The sequence below is a fragment of the Erythrolamprus reginae genome, chromosome 11 (genome assembly GCF_031021105.1).
Source record: "Erythrolamprus reginae isolate rEryReg1 chromosome 11, rEryReg1.hap1, whole genome shotgun sequence".
Classification (NCBI taxonomy): Eukaryota; Metazoa; Chordata; class Lepidosauria; order Squamata; family Dipsadidae; genus Erythrolamprus; species Erythrolamprus reginae.
In genome coordinates this window covers 1,455,787-1,481,800 of record NC_091960.1, presented here as the reverse complement: position 1 = coordinate 1,481,800, position 26,014 = coordinate 1,455,787, and the positions used below count along the sequence as shown (strand labels likewise).

At 46.3% G+C, this 26,014-nt stretch overlaps 1 protein-coding gene and 1 long non-coding RNA gene across 2 annotated transcripts in view; one reads left to right on the top strand and one right to left on the bottom strand.

Annotated features, from left to right (window-relative positions):
• Positions 1-26,014, top strand: part of LOC139174405 (uncharacterized) — a 177,322-nt gene that overhangs the window by 66,998 nt on the left and 84,310 nt on the right. The window lies entirely within an intron of this gene.
• Positions 1,482-25,454, bottom strand: SLC1A5 (solute carrier family 1 member 5). Its single transcript, XM_070764486.1, has 8 exons — positions 24,864-25,454; positions 16,408-16,450; positions 14,163-14,246; positions 12,730-12,896; positions 11,566-11,799; positions 10,493-10,687; positions 6,228-6,362; positions 1,482-4,988 (listed from the first exon to the last, which is right to left on the bottom strand). The coding sequence occupies exons 1-8, from the start codon at positions 25,355-25,357 to the stop codon at positions 4,748-4,750; spliced, it is 1,593 nt and encodes a 530-aa protein (XP_070620587.1). The 5' UTR covers positions 25,358-25,454; the 3' UTR covers positions 1,482-4,747.

Here is a 26,014-nt window from a genome sequence, read left to right as displayed (position 1 = left end):
CTCCTCCTCGCCCCGATCGATTTCCTGAGAAAAATAAACACTGGCACAGGGCTGCACCCACATCCCCTACCTGCTGTCAGGACTCCAGGTTCCTACCTTGCCACCTTGGTGCCCCTCCCCTACAAGCGTCAGGAGGGGCAAGCTAAGACAAGGATTGTTTTCCCTGTACCTCAAAGCTTTTGCATTTTGTTGTCACGAAACAGGCAGGCAACCTGCCAGTTTCTCCGCCTTCCTGCCCTTCGGCTGAAACCTCAGCTGCTGGGGAAGGAAGGTAGGCAGGTAAGGAGCTGCAGCAGAGCCCCCAGCAATATGGGGAAATGGCTTGGTTTTGCACCAGAAAGATCTCTAAGAGTTGCCTGTCTTGAATCCCAAATGCCAGACATGAAAAACATACGTACGCACATGAAAAACACACAGCCCAAGCAGGTAGTCATGATGAAGGAGCAATGGAGGGATTTGGCTCTTGGGAATTCCACTCTGGACAAGTGGACAGGGCTTCAGATGGCTCCAAAGTTGCTCCTCCCAAGCAGACCACAATAAAAGTCTTTGATGGCTTATAAGCTAATTTACTCAAGTTTGGTTTGAGACCGTTGCATACTTCATATCGTCTTTTGGAAATTGCTTAACCGTTTTTCAGATACTTGGAACTTTCACAAGGCAAGTTTAATTGTTGGGATTAGGGGTCTCCAACCATGGCAACTTTAAGCCAGGACTTCAATTCCCAGAATCCCCCAGCCAGGCTTAAAGTTGGCTAGGGAATTCTGGGAGTTGAACTCCGCCAGGCTTAATGTTGCCAAGGTTGGAGACTCCTGGTCCAGATGGTTTTTTTCAATCCCTAACAAAAGGAATTTTTAGGACAAACATTAAGGACTTAAGAATATAACGTTGGCTTATCTGGACAAGTTTAAAATAGATATATTATCTCCAGCAACGTTTTCTGGACTTTTCCTGGCATCAAGATGGGCTTTTATGGATTTGCTTATAGATAAAAGGAGAGATTTGTGAAGAAGAGATCGTTTGTTTATTTTAAGAGGTGATATTAAGTTTCTAAAAGTGTTTATACTCATTGTAATGAAGGGAAAAGTCATTCCTTTATGTGTTTTTCCTCTATATTTTTTATTTTGTTTTGTCCACTATTTTTTTCTGTTCCTTCTTTTCAATTGGCATGAGTTCTTATGTTTTCAACCAAAATGTTCAATAATGTTCAAAATAAAAAGAGGAAAACTCAACAACTCTCCAGAATTTGGGACAGAACTGGTAGGAACCACAGACAACCAGTTTGAAAAGAGAGATTCTACAGAAACCTCCGAAAAGCGCTGGCGAGGGTGATTCTGCAGGCAACACACAATAGCTACTGTCTTGTTAAAATATCTGAGCATGAATGGGCAGAGTCCTGTGATAGCAAACCCCCTGCTCACACCCTCAGCCTGGCCTCCCTCTTTTGCAAAAAATAAAAAAATAAAGAGAAAAAGACACAACGCTTGCAAAAATCCCAAATACAACTTTTATTGTGCGGTGTGAGGCTGGCAACCCTCTTCAAAGCAATTGTTTCGGTCAAGCCCAGCCGAGTGCCGTGTGCAAATGCATTATTCGTTGGCCAGAAAAAAACCAGTTTGACCAGTCCCTGCTCCGTTGCACATGGAGTGTCCATCCACCTGGGGTGGGTGCAAAAAAAAACCTACATTGCCCCAGGTTGTCTAGGTACAAAACAAGGACTTTTGTTTTACACACTAACACTGAATTAAGTCATAGATCGCGGGCTCACAAAACAGGACGCAAATCCTCCTGTTTTTCTCCAAAATTCTCCCCACTGAAGGTCCGACATAGCAGGGCCTCTTCTGCGCATCCCCAAACTAGACTCATCGCCCCAAAGTTTCAGAGAACTTGTCATGCCCAATGCCCCTTGCCAAGGCCTGGCCGAGTGTCCATTTGCTTTTGGGGTACCCTTCCAAATTGCACCACCCAGAGACTGCTGTCATACATACAGGGGGTGGACAAAAAAATGGAAACACATTCAATAGACACGCACAGAACCCCGTTTCCACAAAAACTGTTCGAAGGGAGCTTCAGAAATCTGGATTCCATGGAAGAGCTGCAAGATGTTTCCATTTTTTTGTCCATGCAAAAGATCGACTCCAATTATTTATTTACATGGATTTCTACATTGCCTAGCTCTTGAGGTTCTAGGCCAGGGGGTCCCCAAACTTGGCAACTTTTAAGACTTGTGGACTTCAACTCCCAGAATTCTCCAGCCAGAGACCTCCGCTCTAGGCCTTTTATACTCTGTGGGTGCCAGGCAATGCCCGTTTTCCTCTGCAATTACACTACAAATAATCCTCAACTTACAGCTTTTCATTGAATGACTGTACTGGGGGTTGGCAATCTGCGGCTCTGGAGCTACATGCAGCTCTTTGGGCCCTCTGCTGGCTTCACTGACACGAACGGGATGGGGGTGGGGCCCGGGAGGACAGAAAGGGCTTTAAAACATGCACAACTGTGTGATTGGGTGTGTGTGTGTTGACCCCCTGGCCACTGTGGCGGAACCGGGAAGTTACCAGCAGGGAGACCCTGCTCAAGTGAGTGAAGAGGGGCAGAGAAACGAGAGAGGAGCTGGAGGGACAGAATGAAAGAGACGGGAACAAAGGAGAGAAGGAAGAGAGAGAGGAAAAAGAAAGAGGGAGAGGAAAAGGGGGGAAATGAGAGGAAAAGGGATAAAGAGATATGGGGAAAATGATGGAAGGAGAGAACGAGAGGAAAAAGAGAAACGGAGGGGAAGATGGAGAGAAACGAGAGAGCTGGAGGGAGAAAATGAGAGGAAAATAAATGAAAGGAAAGAAAGAAAGAAAGAAAGAAAGGGAAAAAGAGAGAAACAGATACAAGAGAGAAAGATCCATTTCCAAAAGAAAAAGAAAGGGAACTGCAAAACCTGGGTAGGTGTGGCTGGGAGAGTGTCATGTGACTTGATGGGAGTGATGTCAAGTTAGCCACGCCCACCCAGGTTTTGTGACTCCCTGTTTTCTTTTATGCAATGGGTCCAAATGGCTGTTTAAGAGTATTTAAGGCTGCAGACCCCTGGACTATTTATTTATTTGTTGCATTTATATTCAAAGGTTACCATGGCACGGAAAAAGCCCCCGACATAAGCATTTTTCACACTTATGACCGTTGCAGCATGATCAAAGCCCAAGACGTTTGACAACCGGTTGCGGTGTCCTGGGGTTGCGTAATCTTTTGCGACTTTCTGACAAGCGCAGTCATTGGGAAAGACAGATTCGCTTACCAACCGGGTTGACTGACATATTTATTTGTGGCAGGAAAGGGCGTAAAACATGGGGGTTGGGGGGACTCATTTCATCGCTGTCTCACTTAGTGACGGAAATCTGGGGCTCCATTGTGCTAAGTCAAGAGCTTCCTGTGTAAGGGATACACTGCCCCACAAACACAACTACTGGAGAAAGAGTGAACTCCCATTCTATGGAATTTTAAATTTTTCCTGTTATTTCATCCCTTTTCCTATCTTGCTACGTCTACATATGTAAAAGTTGGCCACAAAACCTAAGCAGACCGGAGTGTGAGGCTGCCAGCCAACCCCCTAACAGCAAAGCTTAAAGTCTTTCAACCTGTTTTGGCACAAAAAGCGAAACAAAACCCTGGAATATAAATTTACGAAGAACCACAGGAATCTTTGGGTGCTCAGAACCTCTTTCCTTTCCCGTGTTCTTGCTGTGAAACCAAACACGATCAGTCCCTTCTTTCGGAAATAAATTACGTGGCAAATCAGCCCTTCCCATCCTAAAACAAAAGGACAATCATTTAACAGAAATAAAAAGGCCGAGGGGAAGACGGTTAAAGCAGAATTGGCCACGTCGAAAGGCAGTGGAAAGTCCATCCGTAGGTCCCAGTGTCAGCATATGGAGTGTGAACAAGGCGGAAATAAGAGATAGCCATTTAAAAATATCTTCCCCTACAGTTTCTGCATTTACTCCTTGCAAACAATATTCAAGTTTTTTGGATTTGGAAAAAAAATAAAAAAACATCAACGGAGTTAAAGATTTAGTTCATTTCTCGTCCTTCTGGCCAGAGAACATCGTGTAAAGAATGGAAGGAAAACAGAGGGGGGGGGGGGGGGGGGATGGATATATGATAAGACTGAAGACTCTTTTCTGCCGGCTTGGTCCAAAATATAAAAATCAATGCAGAGAAAATTGCACATGAAAAACGACAAAAGGAGGATCGAGCGATCTGGATAGGTGGATTCGTTCCCTGAATTTTTCCCCCTTTTCTTTTTTAACTGAGTGTCATCCAAAAGAAACTTCTGGATCGGCCCAGTGGACGTTCTCTTGCTGCTGAATTTCAAAAACCGTCACCAGAACTACGGAGAAAAAAAATGGGGATAAATGGAGGGATGATCCCAGTGTTTGTTGGCAGTGAAATTTCCAAACGTACAAACTGCGTGAAGTTTGCAGAAGGAGCAACGGTGGGAAGAAAGGGGGGGGGGGGGAGGGCTGTGTTTCTAACAAATTCCCGGTAGAAAAACTCTCCATCATTCAATCTCCTGTCACTTTGGAAATTCTGATCTTGAAGACGGAGCAAAATTATGTCTTTTTAAAAGTTCTTTTTTGGAAAAAAAAAATGTTCCAAGTTCCTTTTTTTGGATAAAAGTTTTAAAGGTCTTTTTCTTTTTGGATTAAAAAAAAAAAGGAGTTATCTCCTCCTAAATTGTCTTGGACTCTGACGAGTCCATCGATCACATGACGGATTCTTTTTCGCAAGGTTTGTCACCGTCCAAATGGGCCGGGCCGTTCTGCTTAATGAGCGGGGACCCCTCCTCTATCAACTCTGCCTTGCTGGCCTCCACGGCCACGGTCTTCACCTCCAACAGGTCATCGGCGATCCCCACCTGGTCTATTTTCTTCTCCGAGTAGACCTGGAGGAGCCCGGCACCGAAGGCATCGCCCTCCACGTTCAGGACAGTGCAGGTTCGGTCTCTGCGAAAGGAGGAGGAGGAAAAAGGGTGTGAGAATGCAGGCAAAATACAGGGAGCCCCCCCGGGGGGGGGGAGCATTTTGAAATTCCCTGACATTTCCCTGTAACTTTATTATTATTATTATTATTATTATTATTATTATTATTATTATTATTATTTATTGGATTTGTATGCCGCCCCTCTCTGCAGACTCGGGCGGCTAACAACAGTGGTAAAACAACACGAACAATCCAATTAATAAAAACAACTAAAAAACGCTTATTCTAAAAAACCAAACATACACACAAACATACCATGCATAACTTGTAGTAGCCTAAGGGGAAAGGATAACTTAACTCCCCCATGCCTGGCGACAAAGGTGGGTCTTAAGTAATTTGCGAAAGACAAGGAGGGTGGCGGCCGTTCTAATCTCTGGGGGGAGTTGGTTCCAGAGGGCCGGGGCCGCCACAGAGAAGGCTCTTCCCCTGGGGCCCGCCAAGCGACATTGTTTGGTCGACGGGACCCGGAGAAGGCCAACTCTGTGGGACCTTATCGGCCGCTGGGATTCGTGCGGCAGGAGGCGGTTCCGGATGTATTCTGGCCCAATGCCATCTAGGGCTTTAAAGGTCATTACCAACACTTTGAATTGTGACCGGAAACCGATTTACTAAGTCTGCACTTCTATTTCTACTATATTTTTCTCATCATTCCTATCACCCTTTTCCTCCCACTTAGGACTGTATGACTGTCACTTGTTGCTTGTATCCTAAGATTTTTATTAATATTGATTGTTTCTTCATTGCTTATTTGACCCCTATGACAACCATTAAGTGTTGTACCTCCTGATTCTTGACAAATGTCTCTTTTTCTTTTATGTCCACTGAGAGCATCTGCACCACAGACATATCTCTTGTGTGTCCAATCACACTTGGCCAATAAAGAATTCTATTCTATTCTTAAAAAAAAACACTTGTGATCTAGTTAAGGCACGGTCATAGACGACATTATACCAAATGGCTAATACCGTGAAATATCGGTAGCAGAGGAAGCAAGTGGTGGCCACAGTTATGCTCATTTTTGCTCGACTCTGCCAGGCAGCGCGGTCCAGTTTTTTAAAAAAAATAATTTTTCCCTGACTTTTAAACATTTTAATGCAGTTTGCTTTTCCCCAGAGTTGTTCCGTTTTTTTCACGAATTCCCTGATATTTCCTGAACCGCCGATTTCCCTGATTTCCAGGTTTGCTGGAGCCCCTGTACTTACACCAGCCAATCCACCGCCAGGATGAGTGAGATGTCTTTGGTGGGCAGGCTGATGGCCTCCAGGATGATGGCGAGGGTGAGGACCCCTCCCGCAGGGATCCCAGCTGCTCCCACGCTGGATGCGGTCGCCGTGATGCTGTGATCGAAACCAAGAAGGGGAAGAGAAGCTGGTTTAGAGCAGTGTTTCCCAACCTTGGCAACTTAGAAACATAGAAACCTAGAAGACGAGCTCAGAAAGCGCCAAGGACCCCTCCGTCCAACACATAGAAACCTAGAAGATTGATGGCAGAAAAAGACCTCATGGTCCATCTAGTCTGCCCTTCTACTATTTCCTGTATTTTATCTTAGGATGGATCTATGTTTATCCCAGGCATGTTTAAATGCAGTTCCTGTGGATTTACCAACCACGTCTGCTGGAAGTTTGTTCCAAGCATCTACGACTCTTTCAGTGAAATAATATTTTCTCACGTTGCTTTTGATCTTTTGAACTTGAAGATATCTGGACTTCAACTCCCAGAATTATTTGTAATAAGAAGAATAAAGGTCCCCCCCCCTCTTTCATATATATAAGTGTGTACTTTGACTTATAAATCATATACTCAAATATATATGTCAGTGTTTCCCAACCTTGGCAACTGGAAGATATCTGGACTTCAACTTGCTGGCTGGGGAATTCTGGGAGTTGAAGTCCAAATATCTTCCAGTTGCCAAGGTTGGGAAACACTGGGTTAGAGACCCTGGCTGTACCAAAGCCTTTGGCTGGTGTTTACCACCCCTACCGACCCCCTAACCTCACACCTTCTTCTTCCAAGAGAAGAAGATACACTGCTCAAAAAAATAAAGGGAACACTTAAACAACACAATATAACTCCAAGTAAATCAAACTTCTGTGAAATCAAACTGTCCACTTTGGAAGCAAGACTGATGGACAATCAATTTCACCTGCTCTTGTGCACAGTCAACTTTGTGCAGAAAAAGGTATTTAAGGAGAATATTTCATTCATTCAGATCTAGGATGGGTTCTTTGACTGTTCCCTTTATTTATTTTTTTGAGCAGTATAATATAAACTTTTAGCTGTACAATTTGGGATGGACACCCTTGGAATAGTGTGGGAGCGGGGACTTTTTGCCGGCATTCCTAATAAAGGAAAGGCCCAGGTTCGCCTGGTGCACCAGCTACAGCCCTATCTGGACCGGGAGTCACTGCTCACAGTCACTCATGCCCTCATCACCTCGAGGCTCGACTACTGTAACGCTCTCTACATGGGGCTACCTTTGAAAAGTGTTCGGAAACTCCAGATCGTGCAGAATGCAGCTGTGAGAGCAATCATGGGCTTTCCCAAATATGCCCACGTTACACCAACACTCCGCAGTCTGCATTGGTTGCCGATCAGTTTCCGGTCACAATTCAAAGTGTTGGTTATGACCTATAAAGCCCTTCATGGCATCGGACCAGAGTATCTCCGGGACCGCCTTCTGCTGCACGAATCCCAGCGACCGGTCAGGTCCCACAGAGTTGGCCTTCTCCGGGTCCCGTCGACTGAACAATGTCATTTGGCGGGACCCAGGGGAAGAGCCTTCTCTGTGGCGGCCCCGGCCCTCTGGAACCAACTCCCCCCAGAGATCAGAATTGCCCCCACCCTCCTTGCCTTTCGTAAACTTCTCAAAACCCACCTCTGCCGTCAGGCATGGGGGAATTGAAATATCTTCCCCAGGCCTATATAATTTATGTTTGGTGTGTTGTGTGCATGTTTTTTTTTAAATTATGGGTTTTTAACTTCGTATTATTAGATTTGTATTGTACATTGTTTCTATCACTGCTGTGAGCCACCCCGAGTCTGCGGAGAGGGGCGGCATACAAATTTAATAAATAAATAAATAATCTTTTTGAGTTCAGGTCCGAGAGTTTGCCATTTGGGGAGGTGGGCTTAGCACCAGGTGTGGAAGACATTGGCAGCAGCCTTTGCAAGAGGCTGGAAGAGCCCGTTCTGCAGGAGCAGAAAAATAAATAATGTTTAATTTTAACTGGGCGGCCACCTTTTGTCTAGTTGGGACATTTTTCCCCCCACCAAGTTTTAGCCTTTGAGGCTCCAACCTTGAATGTCTCCAGATCTGGCCTGTTTTCAGTATCTCTCATTAAAGACTTTTGTTCCAAGAACTTATTTTATCTTGGGGGGGGGGGGGGGGGGGGCAGGCGAAACGTGTCTTCCTCCCCATCCCCACGTGTCCTGAAGTGACCTCTACGCATGAATTTCTCCTTTGTTTCTGGGGCATCCTCATGACTCCGTTCCCGCAGGCAAAATTACAGCCTGTGAAAAATTTTAATATCAGACTCATCTCGTGGAACCTCGCCCGGGTTCTGTGGAAGGGCGGCTCCAACCTCCCCAATCATTTATAGAGTGGTTTTATTATATTTTATTACATTTATATCATTTATATTTATATTTAAACTAAACAATGCTGCTTGGCGGGACCCAGGGGAAGAGCCTTTTCTGTGGCGGCCCCGGCCCTCTGGAACCAACTCCCCCCCAGAGATTAGAATTGCCCCCATCCTCCTTGCCTTTCGTAAGCTACTTAAAATCCACCTCTGCCGCCAGGCATGGGGGAACTGAGATCCTCTTTCCCCCTAGGCCTTTACAATTTTATGCATGGTATGTATGTATGTATGTTTGGTTTTTATATTAATGGGTTTTTAATCGTTTTTAGTATTGGATGATTATTGTACGCTGTCTTATTATTGCTGTTAGCCACCCCGGTGGCATACAAATCAAATCAAATCAAATCAAATCAAATCAAATCAAATCAAATAAATAAATAAATTTTATTAAATTTATAGATGGCCCATTTGATTGTCTACGGTTCTACAGTCTCTTCTTGTTAAATTTTCAAGAATATTGTAAGGTTGGGAGATGTCACAAGACATGGACAATTTTAAACAGGAGCAGAGGGACACCAGGGCTTGTTTCTTGCTAGTAATCTGTTAGTAAGACAGTTGGGTTTGCAATATATAAACCAGCTAACATTGAATGTTTGTATGTATTGAAGTACTATAGCTTTAAGGGGCAGTGTTGCAAATGGCCATCAGAGGGAGCCAGAAAGCATGATTCGGTCTCTCTTCTTTCTGCTGATTCACTGTGGCTGATGTAGTAAGTTCTGTGTATTCGATGATAGTTTGATGTATTTGTAAGCTGTAATCTATGCCTGATATGTAGGACAAAGTCAGGCTTGTAATAGCCACCCTGAGTCTAAGGAGAAGGGCGGCATAAAAATCGAATAAATAAATAAATAAATAAATATTATTACTGTATTGAAAGATACTGACTGACTTGAATGTGTATGACTGGACTGTTTAACTTGACTGTGGTATTTCTAAAGTGAACACTAATTGAACTTTAATGTATCTGTTTTGCAAGATTACTCATGTCTCCTGGATAAACCCACATTTTCCTCTGCGCATGTCCTTGAAACCTCAAGGGTTCTGTGTACTCCTTAACATTTCTGCAAGCTTATAACCATGGTTTGTTTCTAACCATGTTGATTGAATCATCCCTGATTGGGTTCGAGTCATGAATAAAGATTTTTTGTGACGGGTTAAAGCAGTGATTCTTATTCTGGGCAGCTTTAAGATGGCTGGGGAATTCTGGGAGTTGAAGTCCACATATCTTAAATCTGCCGTGGTCAAGAAACACTGTTCTGGACCAATTTTGACATCTCATCTTGGATGAACATGGTCAAGAAGGCAGCAAGATCTTACAAAAACAAACTCTCGAAACATTTAAATATGTTAAAGGGTTAAATAAGGTCCAGGAGGGAAGAGTTTTTAATAGGAAAGTGAACCCAAGAACAAGGGGACACAATCTGAAGTTAGTTGGGGGAAAGATCAAAGGCAATGTGAGAAAATATTATTTGACAGAAAGAGTAGCAGATCCTTGGAACAAACTTCCAGCAGATGTGGTTGATAAATTCAGAGTGACTGAATTGAAACCTGCCTGGGATAAACACAGATCCACCCTAAGATAAAATACAGGAAATAGTATAAGGGCAGACTAGATGGACCATGAGGTCTTTTTCTGCCGTCAGACTTCTATGTTTCTATGTAGTTTTAACATTAATTGGAATTAAAATGGGGGGGGGGGGGCACTGATACGTCCGTCGTACCATTCACGCTCTTCCTCTTTTTTGATCGTTTTGAACCGAAAGCAGCTGAGGGCGTCTCCCTCCCAGGCTTCAAGCCAGGCAGATCTAGCCAGGAGCCTCGATACTCACAGGATGGTGATGACCTGGATGAAGTTGAGCGGGACGTTGTTGAGCTGGGCGATGAAGACGGCAGCCACGCACTGGAAGAGGGCGGCCCCGTCCATGTTGACGGTGGCCCCGATGGGCAGGATGAAGCGGCTGATGTGCTTGGAGACGCCGTTGTTCTCCTCGACGCACTTCATCATCAGGGGCAACGTGGCCGAGCTGTGGGGGGGAGAGGATGCCACAGAGATGGGATGGGCCACCAAAGGCCTCCGGAGACGTTCCGTGGGGGGTCTGAAGGGGCCCCTCCCCGTAATCTGCTCACTGAGCCACCCAACCCACCCCTGGGATTCCCTGCATCCATCCAGGAGAGCGGATCCTGTGCTCTTCTCCTACTTTAACCTGGGCACCACCTGGGTCCTTCTTTCCTTTCCTCTTCCTTCTTTCCTTTTTTCCTTTCCCCTTCTTTCCTCTCCTCTCCTTTTCCTTTCCTTTCTTCCTTTCGTCTTCTTTCCTCTCCCTTTCCTCTTTTCCTTCCTCTCCTTAACTTTCTTTTCTTTCCTCATCTTTCCTTTTCTTTTCCTCTTCTTTCCTCTCCTTCTTTCCTTTCCTCCCCTTTTCATTTCCTCTCCTTTTCTTATCTTTCCTTTCCTCTCCTTTCCTTCTTTCCTTTCCTCTCCTCCCCTTTTCATTTCCTCTCCTTCTTTCCTTTCCTTTTCTCTCCTTTTCTTTCCTCTCCTTCTTTCCTTTTCCTTTCCTCTTCTTTCCTCTCCTTCTTTCCTTTCCTCTCCTCCCCTTTTCATTTCCTCTCCTTCTTTCCTTTCCTTTTCTCTCCTTTTCTTTCCTCTCCTTTCCTTTTCCTTTCCTCTCCTCCCCTTTTCATTTCCTCTCCTTCTTTCCTTTTCCTTTCCTTCTTTCCTTATCTTTCCTTTCCTCTTCTTTCCTCTCCTCTCCTTTCTTCTTCCTGGACTGGATTAATTGCTCTCGGCCGTATCTGGCCCAGGGGCCAAGATTTCTCCATGGACCACCCACATTTTCTTGTGGACCACCCGCATCCATCTCCTCCATCCCTCCCACCCACCTCCTGCCCTTCCGCATACCTGGAGGAGGTCCCGAAGGCGGTGGCCAAGGGGGTGAAGATGCCCCACAGGAAGCGGTAGGGGTTCCGGCGGGTGCAGAGGAAGTAGATGCCCGGCAGAACCAGCAGCCCGTGGATGGCGTGGCCCACCAGGCAGCAGCAGATGTATTTGCCCAGGCTGGTGAAGAGAAGCACCACGTCGTCCATCTCCACAATCTTGCCGGCCACCAGAAACATGATACCCAAGGGGGCATACCTGGCAAGGAGAAGAGCCGGTCAGCCCAGCTAGAGACAGGGGGTCCAGGGGGAAAGCAGTTTGAAATTCCAGGACATTTCCCTGTAACTTGCGATCTAGTTAAGGCCGTGGTCATAGATGACGTCATACCAAACGGCCAAGCCCTGGAGAAATATCGGTGGCTGAGGAAGCAAGTTCTTGCCACAGTTGTGCTCATTTTTGCTTGACTCCGCCAGGCAGCACAATCCGTTCTTTTTTTAACATAATTTTCCCCTGACTTTTAAACATTTTAAGTTTGTTTTTCCCCCTGGTTTACTCCGTTTTTTCACAAATTCCTTGATAATTTCCTGATATTTCCCAAACCGCTGATTTCCCTGATAATTCCCCGATTTTCCTGTTTTCTGGGTTTGCTGGACACCCTGAGTCAACCAGCACTGGAATTACAGTGGTCCCTCGATTTTCACGGGTTCGAACTTGGCGAAACGGCTATACCACAGTTTTTCAAAAATATTAATTAAAAAATACTTTGCGGGTTTTTTCCCTATACCACGGTTTTTCCCACCCAATGACGTCATAGGTCATCGCCAAACTTTCGTCTGCCTTTAATAAATATTTTTTTTAATAAACTTTAATAAATAAACATGGTGAGTAATAATCTAAATGGTTGCTAAGGGAATGGGAAATTGCAATTTAGGGGTTGAAAGTGTTAAGGGAAGGCTTGTGATACTGTCTATAACCAAAAATAGTATATTTACTTCCGCATCTGTACTTTGCGGAAATTCGACTTTCGTGGGTGGTCTCGGAACGCATCCCCTGCAAAAAGCAAGGGAACACTGTACCTGGATTCGAACAGGAAAAGATCCCAAACCAAGAATCCAGGGCCTCGAAAGGAGGCTTTGACGGACACTTTCTGTGGCCTTGGAAGAAGGACCGTACGAGCAGCATCCTTACCACATAATCCAAGAGACCAGGATCATGGTGGCTTCATTGAAGGAGTTGAAGAACTTGATCAGGTTCTCCCCTTCGGGCCCGAGCTTCCTCAGGGCGATCCCGAAGACGATGGCGAAGACCACCAGGCCGAGGATGTTCATGCCTTCCACCTCCTCGCCCACCGGCGTCTGGTTGCGGGAGAGAGAGAGAGAAAACCATCAGCACAGCTCGAAGATCAGACGGGGTGGGGAACAATGACCTATGACCCTAGGCCAATTATTGCGTTGTACATCATGATTCTTGACAAATGTCTCTTTTCTTTATTATTATTTGGAGCACTCTGTACAGTTCTAGTCCTCAAGAAGGATATAATGGAATTGGAAAAGGTGCAAAAAAGGGCAAAAGGAATGATCATGGAAATGGAGCCCCTCCCTTGTGAAACCAGGTTGCAAGGCCTCGGTCTCTGCAGCCTTGAAAGAGGGCGTTGAAGGGGGGACTTGATTGAAGGGTATAAAAATCATGCATGGGATAGAAAAGGTGGATAGAGAGAAATTATTTTCTCTATCGCACAATACTAGGACGAGGTGTTTCTCACAGGTGAGAAAGTGAGGACAAACAAAGGGAAATATTTCTTCACCCCCCAGAAGTGGGTCCTTGGTTGGTGGAATTCCCTTCCAGAAGAGGTCGTGACAGCTGTCAGCCTGGAGAGCTTCAAGACAGGATTAGACAGATTCATGGATGCCGAGTGTATCAATGGTTATTGAAACGGATGTCCATGTGCCGCCTCTATGTTGGTTGAGGCAGGCAGGGGTTTTTGGGTCCTATTTGTTGGGGGTCCAGGGAAAGGGAGGGTCTTGCCTTCTCTTTCTGCTCAAGATCCCCATGGACAATTGGTGGGCCACTGTGGGACACAGAATGCTGGACTCGATGGGCTTTGGCCTGATTCAGCATGGCTCTGCTTAGCTTCTTATGTTCTTTTATGTACACTGAGAGTTTATGCACCAAAGACAATTTCCTTGTGTGTCCAGTCACTTGGCCAAGTCTATTCTATTACTCTAGTCTATTACTCTAATCTACTACTCTATTAATCTACTCTACTATTCTACTCTACTCTATTCTGATTCTTGACAAATATCTCTGAACCTGCTCGTGCAACCCAATTCAAAATCGTGAGAAAATATTATTTGACTGAAAGAGGAGTAGATGCTTGGAACAAACCCCCCAGCAGACGTGGTTGGTCAATCCACAGTCACTGAATTTAAACACGCCTGGGATAAACATAGATCCATCCTAAAATAAAATATAGGAAATAGTAGAAAGGCAGACGAGATGGACCAGGAGGTCTTTTTCTGCCGTCCATCTTCGATGTTTCTAGGTTTCTATGTCATGGAAGAGCCCACTTTGCCTACCCCCGCCTTAAGCGACATATGATTCTTATTTATTTCATGTTTTACCTTCAAGACTGTCTCGTTCATGGATTGGGTTTCATTCACCATTGCTTCCGTGTCGTTCTTCTTTTCTATGTAACCGGTTGAGTACTAAGAAGGAAAAATACAATATATTTTTTCTTGGTTTTGCTGTTTTCTCCAGGAAACAGGATTTGAGAGACACAGCCCAGTAACTATATTATGAACGGGGAGATTTTTCCTGGGGAACCACATGCCCTCACAAGACCCAATATGCCCCAGGGCTGGAGGCCCAAATCACACAATATCTGGATTAAAAAAATAAAAATAAAGAAGCCACTCCTTTGAGCAAAGTTGTGTTTGTTGATTCAGGCGTGGAGTTTACAGGAACAAAAGCTTTCCCCCAACTAATCTCATTTTGCCACTCTACATGGGCTTCCAGGATGGAAGGAGGAAGAAAAAGAGATAGATCATTTGCGTTTTCTGCCTTTCACAAAAAAGCAAAATTAGATTTCTCGCTCAAAAAACCACGTGTTTGCGTCACCAATAAATGAGAAGTTAACGCCAGGACAAAACAGTTAATAAACTCAGCAAAAAGTCCATCCGGGGTCCAAAAATTGGCCTTTTAATTTAACAGAGCTATTAAAAATTAAGCTAAACTTGATTCTCTGACCTGTGTACCAAAAAAACAAAGGATTAAGTTGCCAGATGTTTGAAACGGTTAGGCAAGACGAGAGGTCTTGAGCAAGAGTTTTTGAGAGGGTGGGGGGAATGAAATAGCTCACCCACCCACCCACCCTCCGTCAAAGAAGAAACTCTGCGCTTTTTCCTGTCTTGAATTCTAGACAGGATGAGCGACAGATAAATCAGGTAGGTAGGTAGGTAGATAGATATGATAGATAGATAGATATGATTGATAGATAGAAGATGAGACAGACAGACAGACAGACGAAGGAAGGATGATAAAAAGATAGGAAGGAAGGAAAGTAAAGGATCGATGCATGAATAAATGAGAGAATGAGTGAATGAATGGGTGGAGGGATGATAGATAGATAGGAGAGACACAGATGGGCGATTCTCCCTCCAAACAGCAGGGCTGGGAAATCCTCATCTCTGGATGCATTTTGAATTTAAATTTAATTTTTAACTCTTATTTTTCATTGTGACTTTTTAAAAAACTGTATAGCTGTTGTTATGACTATTCGTCTACCGCCAAGCTGCTCCATCAGGGAAATGAGTGACCTCTAAATATGGAAAGCAAATTCTTGATGGCTGAAATCAGTTTGTTCCTCACCCTCCCACTCTTTCTGCAGAAGAGGGTTTGGGGAACCTCTGGCTCATACTACCAGACAACCCTCTTCTTCAGAAAAGGCCGAGGGTTCAGGAAGTCACCCAGGGTCACAGAGGCAGCCTGCGATGCTGCTGTAAGATGTGGTGACACAGCCCCCAATTTTAATCCCTTTCCAAAGAACGTCTGAACGGGATCGGCTCAAATAACAGGATATTTCTTGTTGTCCATCCCAGCCCCAGAATATCAAGGCAGCTGCTGCCCGAGATCTTCCGCCCCAGAGCCCTCTTCTCTTCTCTCCTCTTTCACACGACCCTGGGCTGCCAGGTAATTTTATTATTTTTAATTTATTCAGTTACAGGTTACGTGTCTCCAATCTCACCCAAGGGACTTTGCTGGGCAGTTTACAACATCACCATATAAAACCATAGCAATATCTAAATAAAACTCCAAATTCAGTTCCTCCAAGTTGCAGGGAGGGAGGGAGGAAAGAAGGGGGGGAGGAAAGGAAGAAAAGAGGGAGAGAGAAAGAGAGAGAAAGAAAAATAATGATAGAAAGATAGGAAGGAAGGAAGGAAGGAGACAGACAGAGAGAGGAGAGAAAGAAAAAGAAAGAAAGAAAAATAATGATAGATAGGAAGGAAGAAAAGAGGGAGAGAGAAAGAGAGAGAAAGAAAAATAATGATAGAAAGATAGGAAGGAAGGAAAGGAGAGAGAAAGAGAGAGAGAAAGAAAAAGAAAGGGGGAGAAATAATGATAGATAGGAATGAAGGAAAAGAGAGAGAAAGAGAGAGGAGAGAGAAAGAAAAAGAAAGAAAGAAAGAAAGAAAGAAAGGGGGAGAAATAATGATAGAAAGATATGAATGAAGGAAAGAAGGAAGGAAGAAAGAAAGGAAGAGAGAGAAATAATGGATAGAAAGAAAGAGGAAGGAAGGAAGGAAGGAAGGAAGGAAGGAAGGAAGGAAGGAAGGAAGGAAGGAAGGAAGGAAGGAAGGAAAGACTCACCGATCGGAATGCAGCAGTGACCAAGTTGGAAGGGAAGATGTTCCTGGATAAGAGAAGAGATAAGCAGACATCTGTGAGAATGTGCCATTCTTAATTTACATGCTGCTCAGTTTGTGATATGGACAGGATATATACATTCAATACACACAAACACATAGACCTGCCCTTATGGCTGGGGAATTCTGGGAGTTGAAGTCCACACTGCTTAAAAGCTGCCAATGTTAAGAAACCCCATTGCATAAGAGACGTTGAGATTCTCCCCAGTTGGATCAGAGCCACAAAGAACTCAAATCCAACCCAAGAAATTCAGAACTATCGTGTAACCTGGTTAACAAATGAAACCTAAGCCAAGTGCCCAGTCAGAGGACCAAGGACCCCATGACTCAACCCTGAGCTGCAAAGACTCCCTCCTATTGAGGGTCCAGAGAGTGGGGTGCCCATGCCACCCCCTCCCTCTGGCTCCTGATGTCCCAGAGGTCAACAACCACCCCCACCCCCACCGCTTTTAGCCCCCATAGCTCGCAGCTGCTCCCCCTCCACGGTTGGCCTTGTGCAACCGTAGTTTTTCCTGCCTCCCCACCTGTCGTCCCCTTGTCCATTTCGGGTGAGCGCGTCAACCCAGGAGCCGACATGCTAGCTGGCCGTCCAGTCCCAGGAGCATAGCTTCACCAAGAATAGACCGCTGGGCTGGGATCAGGTGTCACAGAGTTAAACGCTGCGGGTCAAGATTGGATTGCTGCCCAATCGCATCATGTCATGCTCACGTCCCTTTTGCCTCCTCTCCTTCGTCCAGTTCTGGACGTGACGCCACCGGGGAGAGACAACCTAAGATCAAACCCTCATTGCCCCAAAGCTGAAAATAACCAGCTGGCTGCTCTCTTTCCAAAAGGAACACGGTGTACCACCAAAGGAGGTTCTGGAGAACATTGGATTAGAACACGGCTCTCCCAACTTGGCGTCTTTAAGACGTGTAGATTCCCAAACTCCCAGAATCCCGTGGCCGGCTGGGGAATTTTGGGAGTTGCAGTCCATGAGTCTTAAAGGCGCAAAGTTTGGAGACACCGTCACAGGACATAGAATCATAGGGTTGGAAACGTTGTTGAAGGCCCTCTAGTCCAAACGTCTGTTGGAGGAGGGCTACACCTGTGATGGAGAACCTATGGCACGGGTGCTACAGATGGCACATGGAGCTATATCCAGGGTGTCCGAGGGGGGGGGGAATATTTTGAAATTCCCTGATATTTCCCTGACCTTTCCCTGTAACTTGCAATCGCGGTCGTAGATACCAAACGGCTAAGCCGTGGAGAAATATCGGTAGGGGGACACGATTGAAACATTTAAATATGTGAAAGGGTTAAATAAGGTTCAGGAGGGAAGTGTTTTCAATAGGAAAGTGAACACCAAAACAAGGGGGCACAATCTGAAGTTAGTTGGAGGAAAGAACAAAAGCAACATGAGAAAATATTATTTTACGGAAAGAGTAGTAGACGATTGGAACAAACTTCCAGCAGACATGGTTGGTAAATCCAGTCACTGAATTTAAACATGCCTGGGATAAACATATATCCATCCTAAGATAAAATACAGGAAATAGTAGAAGGGCAGACTAATTGGACCATGAGGTCTTTTTCTGCTGTCAATCTTCTATATTTCTATGTTTCTGTTTAGGAAGAGAGAGAAAGAGAGACTCAGAGGAAGGCTGCAAAGAAGGAAGGAAGGAAGGAAGGAAGGAAGAGGAAAGAAAAGAGAGGGAGGAGAGAGAAACAAGGAAGGAAATAGTAGAAGGGCAGATTAGATGGACCAGGAGGCCTTTTTCTGCCGTCAATCTTCTAGGTTTCTATGTGTTGGACGGAGGGGTCCTTGGCGCTTTCTGAGCTCGACTTCTTTCTTGCAGACATTTTATCACCCAACTAGATAATATCATCAGTGCTATACGGTAGTGAGGTTTGCACTTCTAGCATCGGGGATATTTAGTTGGTTCATGAAACCTCTGCAACAAACCAACCAGGTGCCGAGAGCACCAAGGGCCCCGTAGTTATCGTCATCCTCTTCCTCCATTCTGCAAACCTCCTTCTCCTTCTAGTGCTGATGATGTTACCCAGTTGGGCCATGAAACGTCTTGGGAGCAAGCCCCCACCCCCGACTGGGCTAATGAAGACCCCTCATCCGTACACGGGCTGCCCACCTACACACCGGCTTCGACAAGAGGGTTGACTATGGAGTGCATAGCTTGGATCTGGGGGTCGTGCTGACCTCCAGCCATGGGGCGCTTGCCTCCTCCCCAAACCTGTAAAATTCCCGGACTATGTAAAGCCATCACGAAGGCCAGTCCTTTGCCGGAATTGCTGGCCATTCACTTTTATGTTTAGCTCTTCCGGATGTGCCTGTGTGTGTGTAAACAACACTTTAGCTTATATCCTGGTCTGCAAGGATTTAAAGTCTATTTACCGTCTTACCAAGAGGGCAAGTTGGATGCTGGTAACTTGTAAACCAAGAATCATCTCAGTCCCCCCTCTCCCTTCTGTCCTCCAGACTCCACAGATGGAGTCCAGGAAGCCTTTCCTGATAAGTTTGATGCTTAAGACCTCCCACCATTTTTATAGCCCCTCTTTGGACCCGTTCAATTTGACCCGTCTCTTTTTGTAGGTGGGGTCTCCAGAGGCGAATGGTGGCTGGGGAATTCTGGGAGTTGAAGTCCAGATATCTTCAAGTTGCCAAAGTTGGGAAACACTGGTTTCCACTAAAAACCATTTGTCCACAGCACTAGAGGAATCTACATAGAGGGGACATAGGACCAACATGCACGACTGAAACTATGCTCCTGATGCACCCACATGTGACATTGCCGTGGCAATACAGAAAGGTAGAGCGTGTGTTGTTGTGATGGTGCAACGTATATTTCATCAATTTAGCCTGAAACTTTTACATTTTTAATTTTAATTTGAAGGTCTCTGTAAACTTCCTTTCGCCGGAAAAAGCATCACAACTCACATTCATTCTGCAAACAACAAAAACACTGCCAAGTGCTTTGGAGAGAGCCAATTCCATAAAAAGGTCTTTGGTTTTCGTTATGCTTAAAACCAGCACTGCAAAAAAATAATCATTAAAAATTGGGGTAGAACCAATATCTCCAGGACCGCCTTCTGCCGCATGAATCCCAGTGACCAGTTAGGTCCCACAGAGTGGGTCTTCTCCGGGTCCCGTCGACTAAACAATGTCAGTTGGCGGGACCCAGGGGAAGAGCCTTCTCTGTGGCGGCCCCAACCCTTTGGAACCAACTCCCCCTCAGATATCAGAGTTGCCCCCACCCTCCTAGCCTTTTGTAAGCTCCTTAAAATCCACCTCTGTCGTCAGGCATGGGGGAATTGAGACTTTCCCTCCCCCTAGGCTTATAAAATGTATGCATGGTATGCTAGTATGTATGATTGGTTTCTAAATTGGGGTTTTTTAAATTAACTTAAATATTAGATTATGTTGTATTATTATTGCTGTTAGCCGCCCCGAGTCTGCGGAGAGGGGCGGCATACAAATCTGATTAATAAATAAATAATAAATAAATAAAACCCAATAAAAAAAGGAACGACTCCCTTAAACAAACCCAAAGTTCTTCTCTCAAAAACTGCAAAAATCTTTTTTTTTTTAAAAACAAACAATTCAAGCGTGAACATCTTTCTTCCCTTCCTTAAGTTTTTGTCCCCTCCCCATCAATAAACACTATCTGCCTTTCTCCCAAAGCTCCCCAGCTGACTCAATGCAATCCATGGCCCTTTACTGAAAAAAATGTGTGGAAATCTGAAACTATTTGCTTTTCAGCCGTGAAATAACCCTCATCATAAACGAGATCTTTTTTTAAGGCAGGTTTTCGGGAAGAAGCGGTAAAGGTCTTTTCCCCACCGGCAAAAGAAACTCAACAACAGGGAAATGTTGCATCAGATTTGGCTGGTGACACAACCCCTTGCAACGCCCACCGGCAAAAAAAACCCGGTCACAAACAGGAAAAAAAGAATCTATTGCATGTGAAAGATTCCATTGAAGGAATCAATCGTCCCTTTAGCTAAATCTTCTCGTCGCTCACTATTTTTAAAAAGCTGTTTCCTCTCTCTGCAGCAAAGTCATCACGGGAGATTTATAAATCACATTTTCCATCATGCTAAACTTGGAAATTCTGCGTTCTGTCTGGGTCTCGTGGTCTTGCGTTGTCTAAAGCAGTGTTTTTCAACAAGACATGGTCAGGTGTGCCGCGAAGCTCAGAGAGAGAAAGAAAGGAAGAGAGAGAGAGAGAGAAAGCAAGAGAAAGAGAACAAGAAAAAGACAGCAAGAGAGAGAGAGAAAGAGGGAGGGAAGGAGAGAGAGAGAAAGACATAGAGGGAGGGAGGGAGGGAGGGAGGGAGAGAGAGAGAGAGAAGGACAGAAAAAAAGAGAGAAAGGAAGAGAAAGAAAGAGGGATGGAAAGAGAAAAAGAAAGAGGAAGGGAGAGAAAGAGGGAGAGAGAAATAGAGCGAAAGGGAGGAAGAGAGAGATAATTTTTTTGTCCAAACTTTTTTTAGCCGCTGCTCCCCTCACTCAATGTGCCCCAGGGTTTTCGTAAATGTAAAAAATGTGCCGCAGCTCAAAAAAGGTTGAAAATCACTGGTCTAAAGGGAAGGGGACCGAGTAGGTGGGAGTATGTAGAATTCCTTCTCCTGGACTTAAAAAGAAAAAAGAAAATATTTGCAATGACCAGAGTTGAGTCAGTTAAAAAAGAAGAAGAGATAATTCTTAAGGACGGAAGGCTGGTCAGTTCAAGCCATATTATATCACTGCCATTATATCACAGTACAAAAGCATTATTATTGAAGGTATTATTTAAACAGGGGGGGAGGGGAACCTGAATTGCAAAAGCTAGACGTGTGCAAATAATTTCCACTTCGAACTCTGGATTATTAAGGCAGAGAAGCGAAATCTCAACGCCCTGAACTCTAAAAAGGATGACGTTTTCCCCCCACCAAGGTTTAGCCTCGCTGGCATTTTGCAAACTAAGGTGTGTGGACTTCAACAGCTGCCTTCACTTTTATTCGTCAGAAGCTCTGGAGAAAATTGGAAAAAGGGTCTTCTAAATCATTCTCCCAGAATCCTCAGGTGGCTAGGGAATTCTGGGAATTCGTATCTTTCCATCCCAAGGGCAAAGCTGTTCCAGACACACCTGGTGGATGATCCAAGCGAGAGGCGATTTGCAAACCGTGTGGTTTTGGGGAAAATTGCTGATTGTTAAATGGGTTTTTACAGCAATTTTCCAAGACGCTTGAAGGGAAGATTGGAGTCCGGGAAAAGCTGCAAGTCCTGGTATCTCTCACAACAAACACCAGGGTTTAAAATTTTGCTGGGAGATGTGTAAGTCCTCACCCACACCTGGTAGGTGTATTTTTTTTTCTGCCTGGAGGGATTGCCAAGCGTCTCGTTGGCACCGGCTGCTTGGCTACCTTTGTTGACAACACGGAATCCAGAAAAATGTTTCTTGAAATTCTCCGCTTGAAGATGGGTGGACTTCTACCAGTTTTTTTCTCATCATTCCTATCACCCATCTCCTCCCACTTATGGCTGTAACTTGTTGCTTGTATCCTCAAAATATTTATTAATATTATTTCCTGATTGCTCACTTGACCCCCACGACAATCATTAATTGGTGGACCTCATGATTCTTGACAAATCTATATTTTCTTTAATGTACTTTGAGAGCATATGCACCAAAGACAAATTCCTTGTATATCCAATCACACTTGGCCAGTAAAGAATTCTGTCCTGTTCTATTCTTTCTTTTATTATTCATTTATTATTCTATTCCATTTTATTCTAGTCCCAGAATTCCTCACCCATCTTCAAAGAGCAACTTCAAGAAACTCTGGCTTAAAAAAACTCAAATGCAAAAAAGCAAACTCCATTATGCGGAATCTTCCCGTACCATTAAGATGGCCCTGGGGAAAAATATATGAAATGTTCAAACATCTGTCTAGTCTCATTTTATTGTTTTATAATTCTTAACCATCCCTCTCGGTCAGGCAGGCAATAAAAAATCAGCTTGAAGATCAGCCTCATTTAAGATTGAGAAGCATACAAACTATTAAAAAATAACCACAATTCAAAAGGCAAAACATTTATGGAAAGGTCTGGTCGTCCCTTTCTTGGAAACCCACCAGGACTGAGCCGGAGAAATACACAACCAGTGGGATAACTTTGAAATAAACCAAGATTCAAGGTCAGTCTATCTGCTCTCAGGGTTTTTGTAACCAGTGAGATATGCAAGCAGCTGTTACAACAGAGCTTCCCAAACTTGGGGAGAATTACTGGAAATTTGGTAAAAAGTGGGTTTTTTCTTCTTCTTCTTCTTTAAGCAATAATTGCTCTATTGCAACAGGAATGCTGGAAATTTAACAGAAAATGGATTTAACCCTCCAGGGCAGGAGGAAACCAGGACAAGCTGGCTTAGAGCCACAGTTGGTCAGAAGACGCCCCCCGGCTCTGTGCCTGCCCACCCCTCCCTCAAAAGGATCTTTCAAGGCAACAGATGGAGGGGGGGGGAGGACAGGGCAGGCTCGAGGCTGCAAGACGGGATCCCACAAGCGATCCACTGGCTTCCCTCTTACGTCTCTCTCCCACCCCAAATATCTCGTCAGAAGCCACGTCGATTACGAAAAAGCCTGTTGGGGCGGGGCCTTCGGGGAACATTCTGTACCATGCCTGGATGTGAGTAAGGGGGGGGGGGCAACAGACTACGATCAGTGACCTTTTAAGGAGAACCCAGGATGCCCCGGGAAACCAAGTTCTCCAGGAAACCAGGATCTCAGGGTCTCTTTCTAATTTTGCATCCTGGAAAATGTCAACATTTCAATGACAGGAGCGGGTGGAGCTGATGGGGAGGGGGGAGAAAAGGGAGGGAGGGGTGGGACCAAGCACCAGCCCTCTGGGGATAGCCCCCCTCCCTGCTAGCCAAAGGGCTCTGCCCTTTGTGGTTAGTTAGTGGACCGGGACTCCATCTCCGACTAACAGAATCCAGCCTGATGATGCAACTCTCTCCTGGGTCCAGATGGGGAGGGCTGGGTGCCTGATGTTTTTCTTCTGCAGAAAAGGGACTGAGAACGAGCCACGGAGCCCGGATACAGATACAACAGGGGAAGTCCCACAGCTCCGTTACGTGGCTCACTTCAAACGTGGCCTCTCGATTCGGACTTTTTGGCCATACGTTGCAGGAGGGATCACTAGCTGAGCTCCCAAGGCAAAGTGCCCTCTGCACTGGACCTGGGTTTTATTTTCACACAAAGGCTCATTCACACATGCACACCATCATCTGCACCAGTGAAGTCCAGATATCTTCAACTTGCCAAGGTTGGGAAACACTGATCGACACAACCACTTTGGGGGTCAGAGGGAGAATCGGCTACCGGAGAACTTGGCCACAACACAGAAGGACGCGAGGAGGACTCCCTTAACATTGGGGGAGCCATCTTTCCTCTCTCCCCCAACCCAGATGTTTGCAACTCCTCAATATCTGGGAAGCCTCAACGATGTCCGTCCATGCAGGCTGTCAATCATCCAGGTCGTGGTCCTAAGGTTCTTCTCCAAAAGGCAACTGGACTTTCTTTCATGGGTTTTTTTTTAAAAACATGTCGTTTCTTTTCACGAACTAAAGATGCTTCTTGGATGAGAAGCAAAATGTTCACCATCGTGCACTTACCTTTTGGAAAACCACCCCTGAAGGTGATGATGGTGTCTAGGGGGGGATCTAAAACAGCGGGTCTCCAGCCATGGCAACTTTAAGAGCCTTGGTACTGATGGCTGACCACGCGCTGCCAGCAGTTTGGCAGATTGAAACTCCATATACTCAAGGTTGACTCAGCCTTCTGTCCTTCTGAGGTGGGTCAAATGAGGACCCAGATGGTTGGGGGCAAAAGGCTGGCTCTCTAAACCAGGGTTTCCCAACCTGAAGATATTTGGACTTCAACTCCAAGACTTCTGGGAGTTGAAGTCCAGATATCTTCAAGTTGCCAAGGTTGGGAAACACTGCTCTAAACCGCTTAGAGGGGGCTGGAAAGCACTGGGAAGCGGTGTACAAGTCTAAATGCTATTTAAGCCTAGTGGACTTCAATTCCCAGAATCCCTCAGCTCGGTGGGTTTCAATTGCCAAAATCCCCTAAGCCAGTAAAGCCTGGTGGGCTCCAACTCCCAGCATCCCCCAACCAGCAAAGTGGACTTCAACTCCCAGAGTTCCCCAGCTGGCAAAAGACTTTGATTCCCAGAATGCCCTAGCGGATTTCAACTCCCAGCATTCTCGAGGCAGCAGAACTTGAAGCCTGGTGGACTTCAATTCCCAGGGTTCCCCAGCCCGCTTTGAAGTCCGCCAGGCTCCATGTTTTGCAGGGTGGGGAATGCTGGGAGTTGAAGTCCGGCAGGCTTCGAATGACCCCCCTGTGCGGCGCGCTCACCTGACCAGGTCGAGGAAGGAGTCGACCACCTGCTTCGCCTGCAGCCCCTGGGCGGCGCCGTACTTGTCCAGGCTGGGGTTGGCGGCGCCGGCGCCGGGCTGGATGGCGAAGGCGAGGGCGACGCCGAGGGCCGAGGCCAGCAGCGTGGTCAGCAGGAAGAAGAGCATGGCCCACCCGCCCAGGCGGCCCAGCACGGCCGGGTCGAGGCTGGCCGCGCCGCCCACCAGGCTGCAGACCACCAGCGGCAGGATGATCATCTTCAGCAGCCGCAGCAGCAGCTCCCCCGGGAAGGAGAAGAGCTGCACCTCGGCCGCGGTCAGCCCCCTCGGACGCCGCACCGCCAGCCCCAGCGCCACCCCGGCCACCACGCCGGCCACCGTCAGGAGCACCAGCAGGTTGGCCCGCAGGCAGCCCCGCGCCCGCACGCAGCGCCCGCCCGGCTTCCTCGCCGCCCCCGGGATGTCCCCGTTGGAAGCGCTCTTGGTGGCCGTCATCGCTCCGGCAAAAGAAGACGCACAGAAGCTCGGCTGGGGCGCACGTGGGCTCGCGCGGCTGGCGAGTAGCTCCGTCCCGTCTAAGCGGCGCGGCGTTCTGCTAGTCCCGCACGCCCCTGCGCCCCCTTTTATAACCTCCGCAGCCGGCGGGGAAGGGGGAGGAGTGCGTCGGAGGTCTGGGATTGGCTGAGCCCGCAGTCAAACGGGGGGTGGGAGGAAGGCGGGACCCCGGGGAGGGAAAAGAAGCGGGAAGGGGAGGGGGCGTGGTCAGGAGGGGGGGCGGTTGCGTCAGCCTGGAGCACGTTGCGGCTGCGGGCTGAGGTAAATTTTGTACATAGGGGGAGGAGGGGTGTAGGTGTGAGGCAACAGCTGGGGCCTCCAGGTGTGCTGGGCAACAGGTCCCATCAGCCCCATCCGGAGGGAACCCACCCAGCCCTAAGCAGGGGTGGGAACAGCTGCGGCCGCCCACATCTGGAGTCTCCCACAGGGTGTGGACTACAACCTCCATCCCCTGCCAGGACACTCCAGTCTTCCAGTGAGGGAGACTACAACATCCCTCATTCCGTGCCGGGGCATCCACAGGTGATGCAATATCACTCCGGTCCTCCAGAGGTGTGGACTACAACATCCCTTATCCCCTGCCAGGACATTTATAGG

Excerpts from the sequence above, each read along its gene's own strand:
- SLC1A5 (XM_070764486.1), bottom strand. The coding sequence starts at position 25,357 with ATGACGGCCACCAAGAGCGCTTCCAACGGGGACATCCCGGGGGCGGCG. Across the intron at positions 12,897-14,162 it reads TGAACGAGACAGTCTTGAAG|ACGCCGGTGGGCGAGGAGGT; the intron begins GTAAAACATGAA and ends TCCCGCAACCAG. Across the intron at positions 10,688-11,565 it reads GCCTTCGGGACCTCCTCCAG|CTCGGCCACGTTGCCCCTGA; the intron begins GTATGCGGAAGG and ends TCCCCCCCACAG.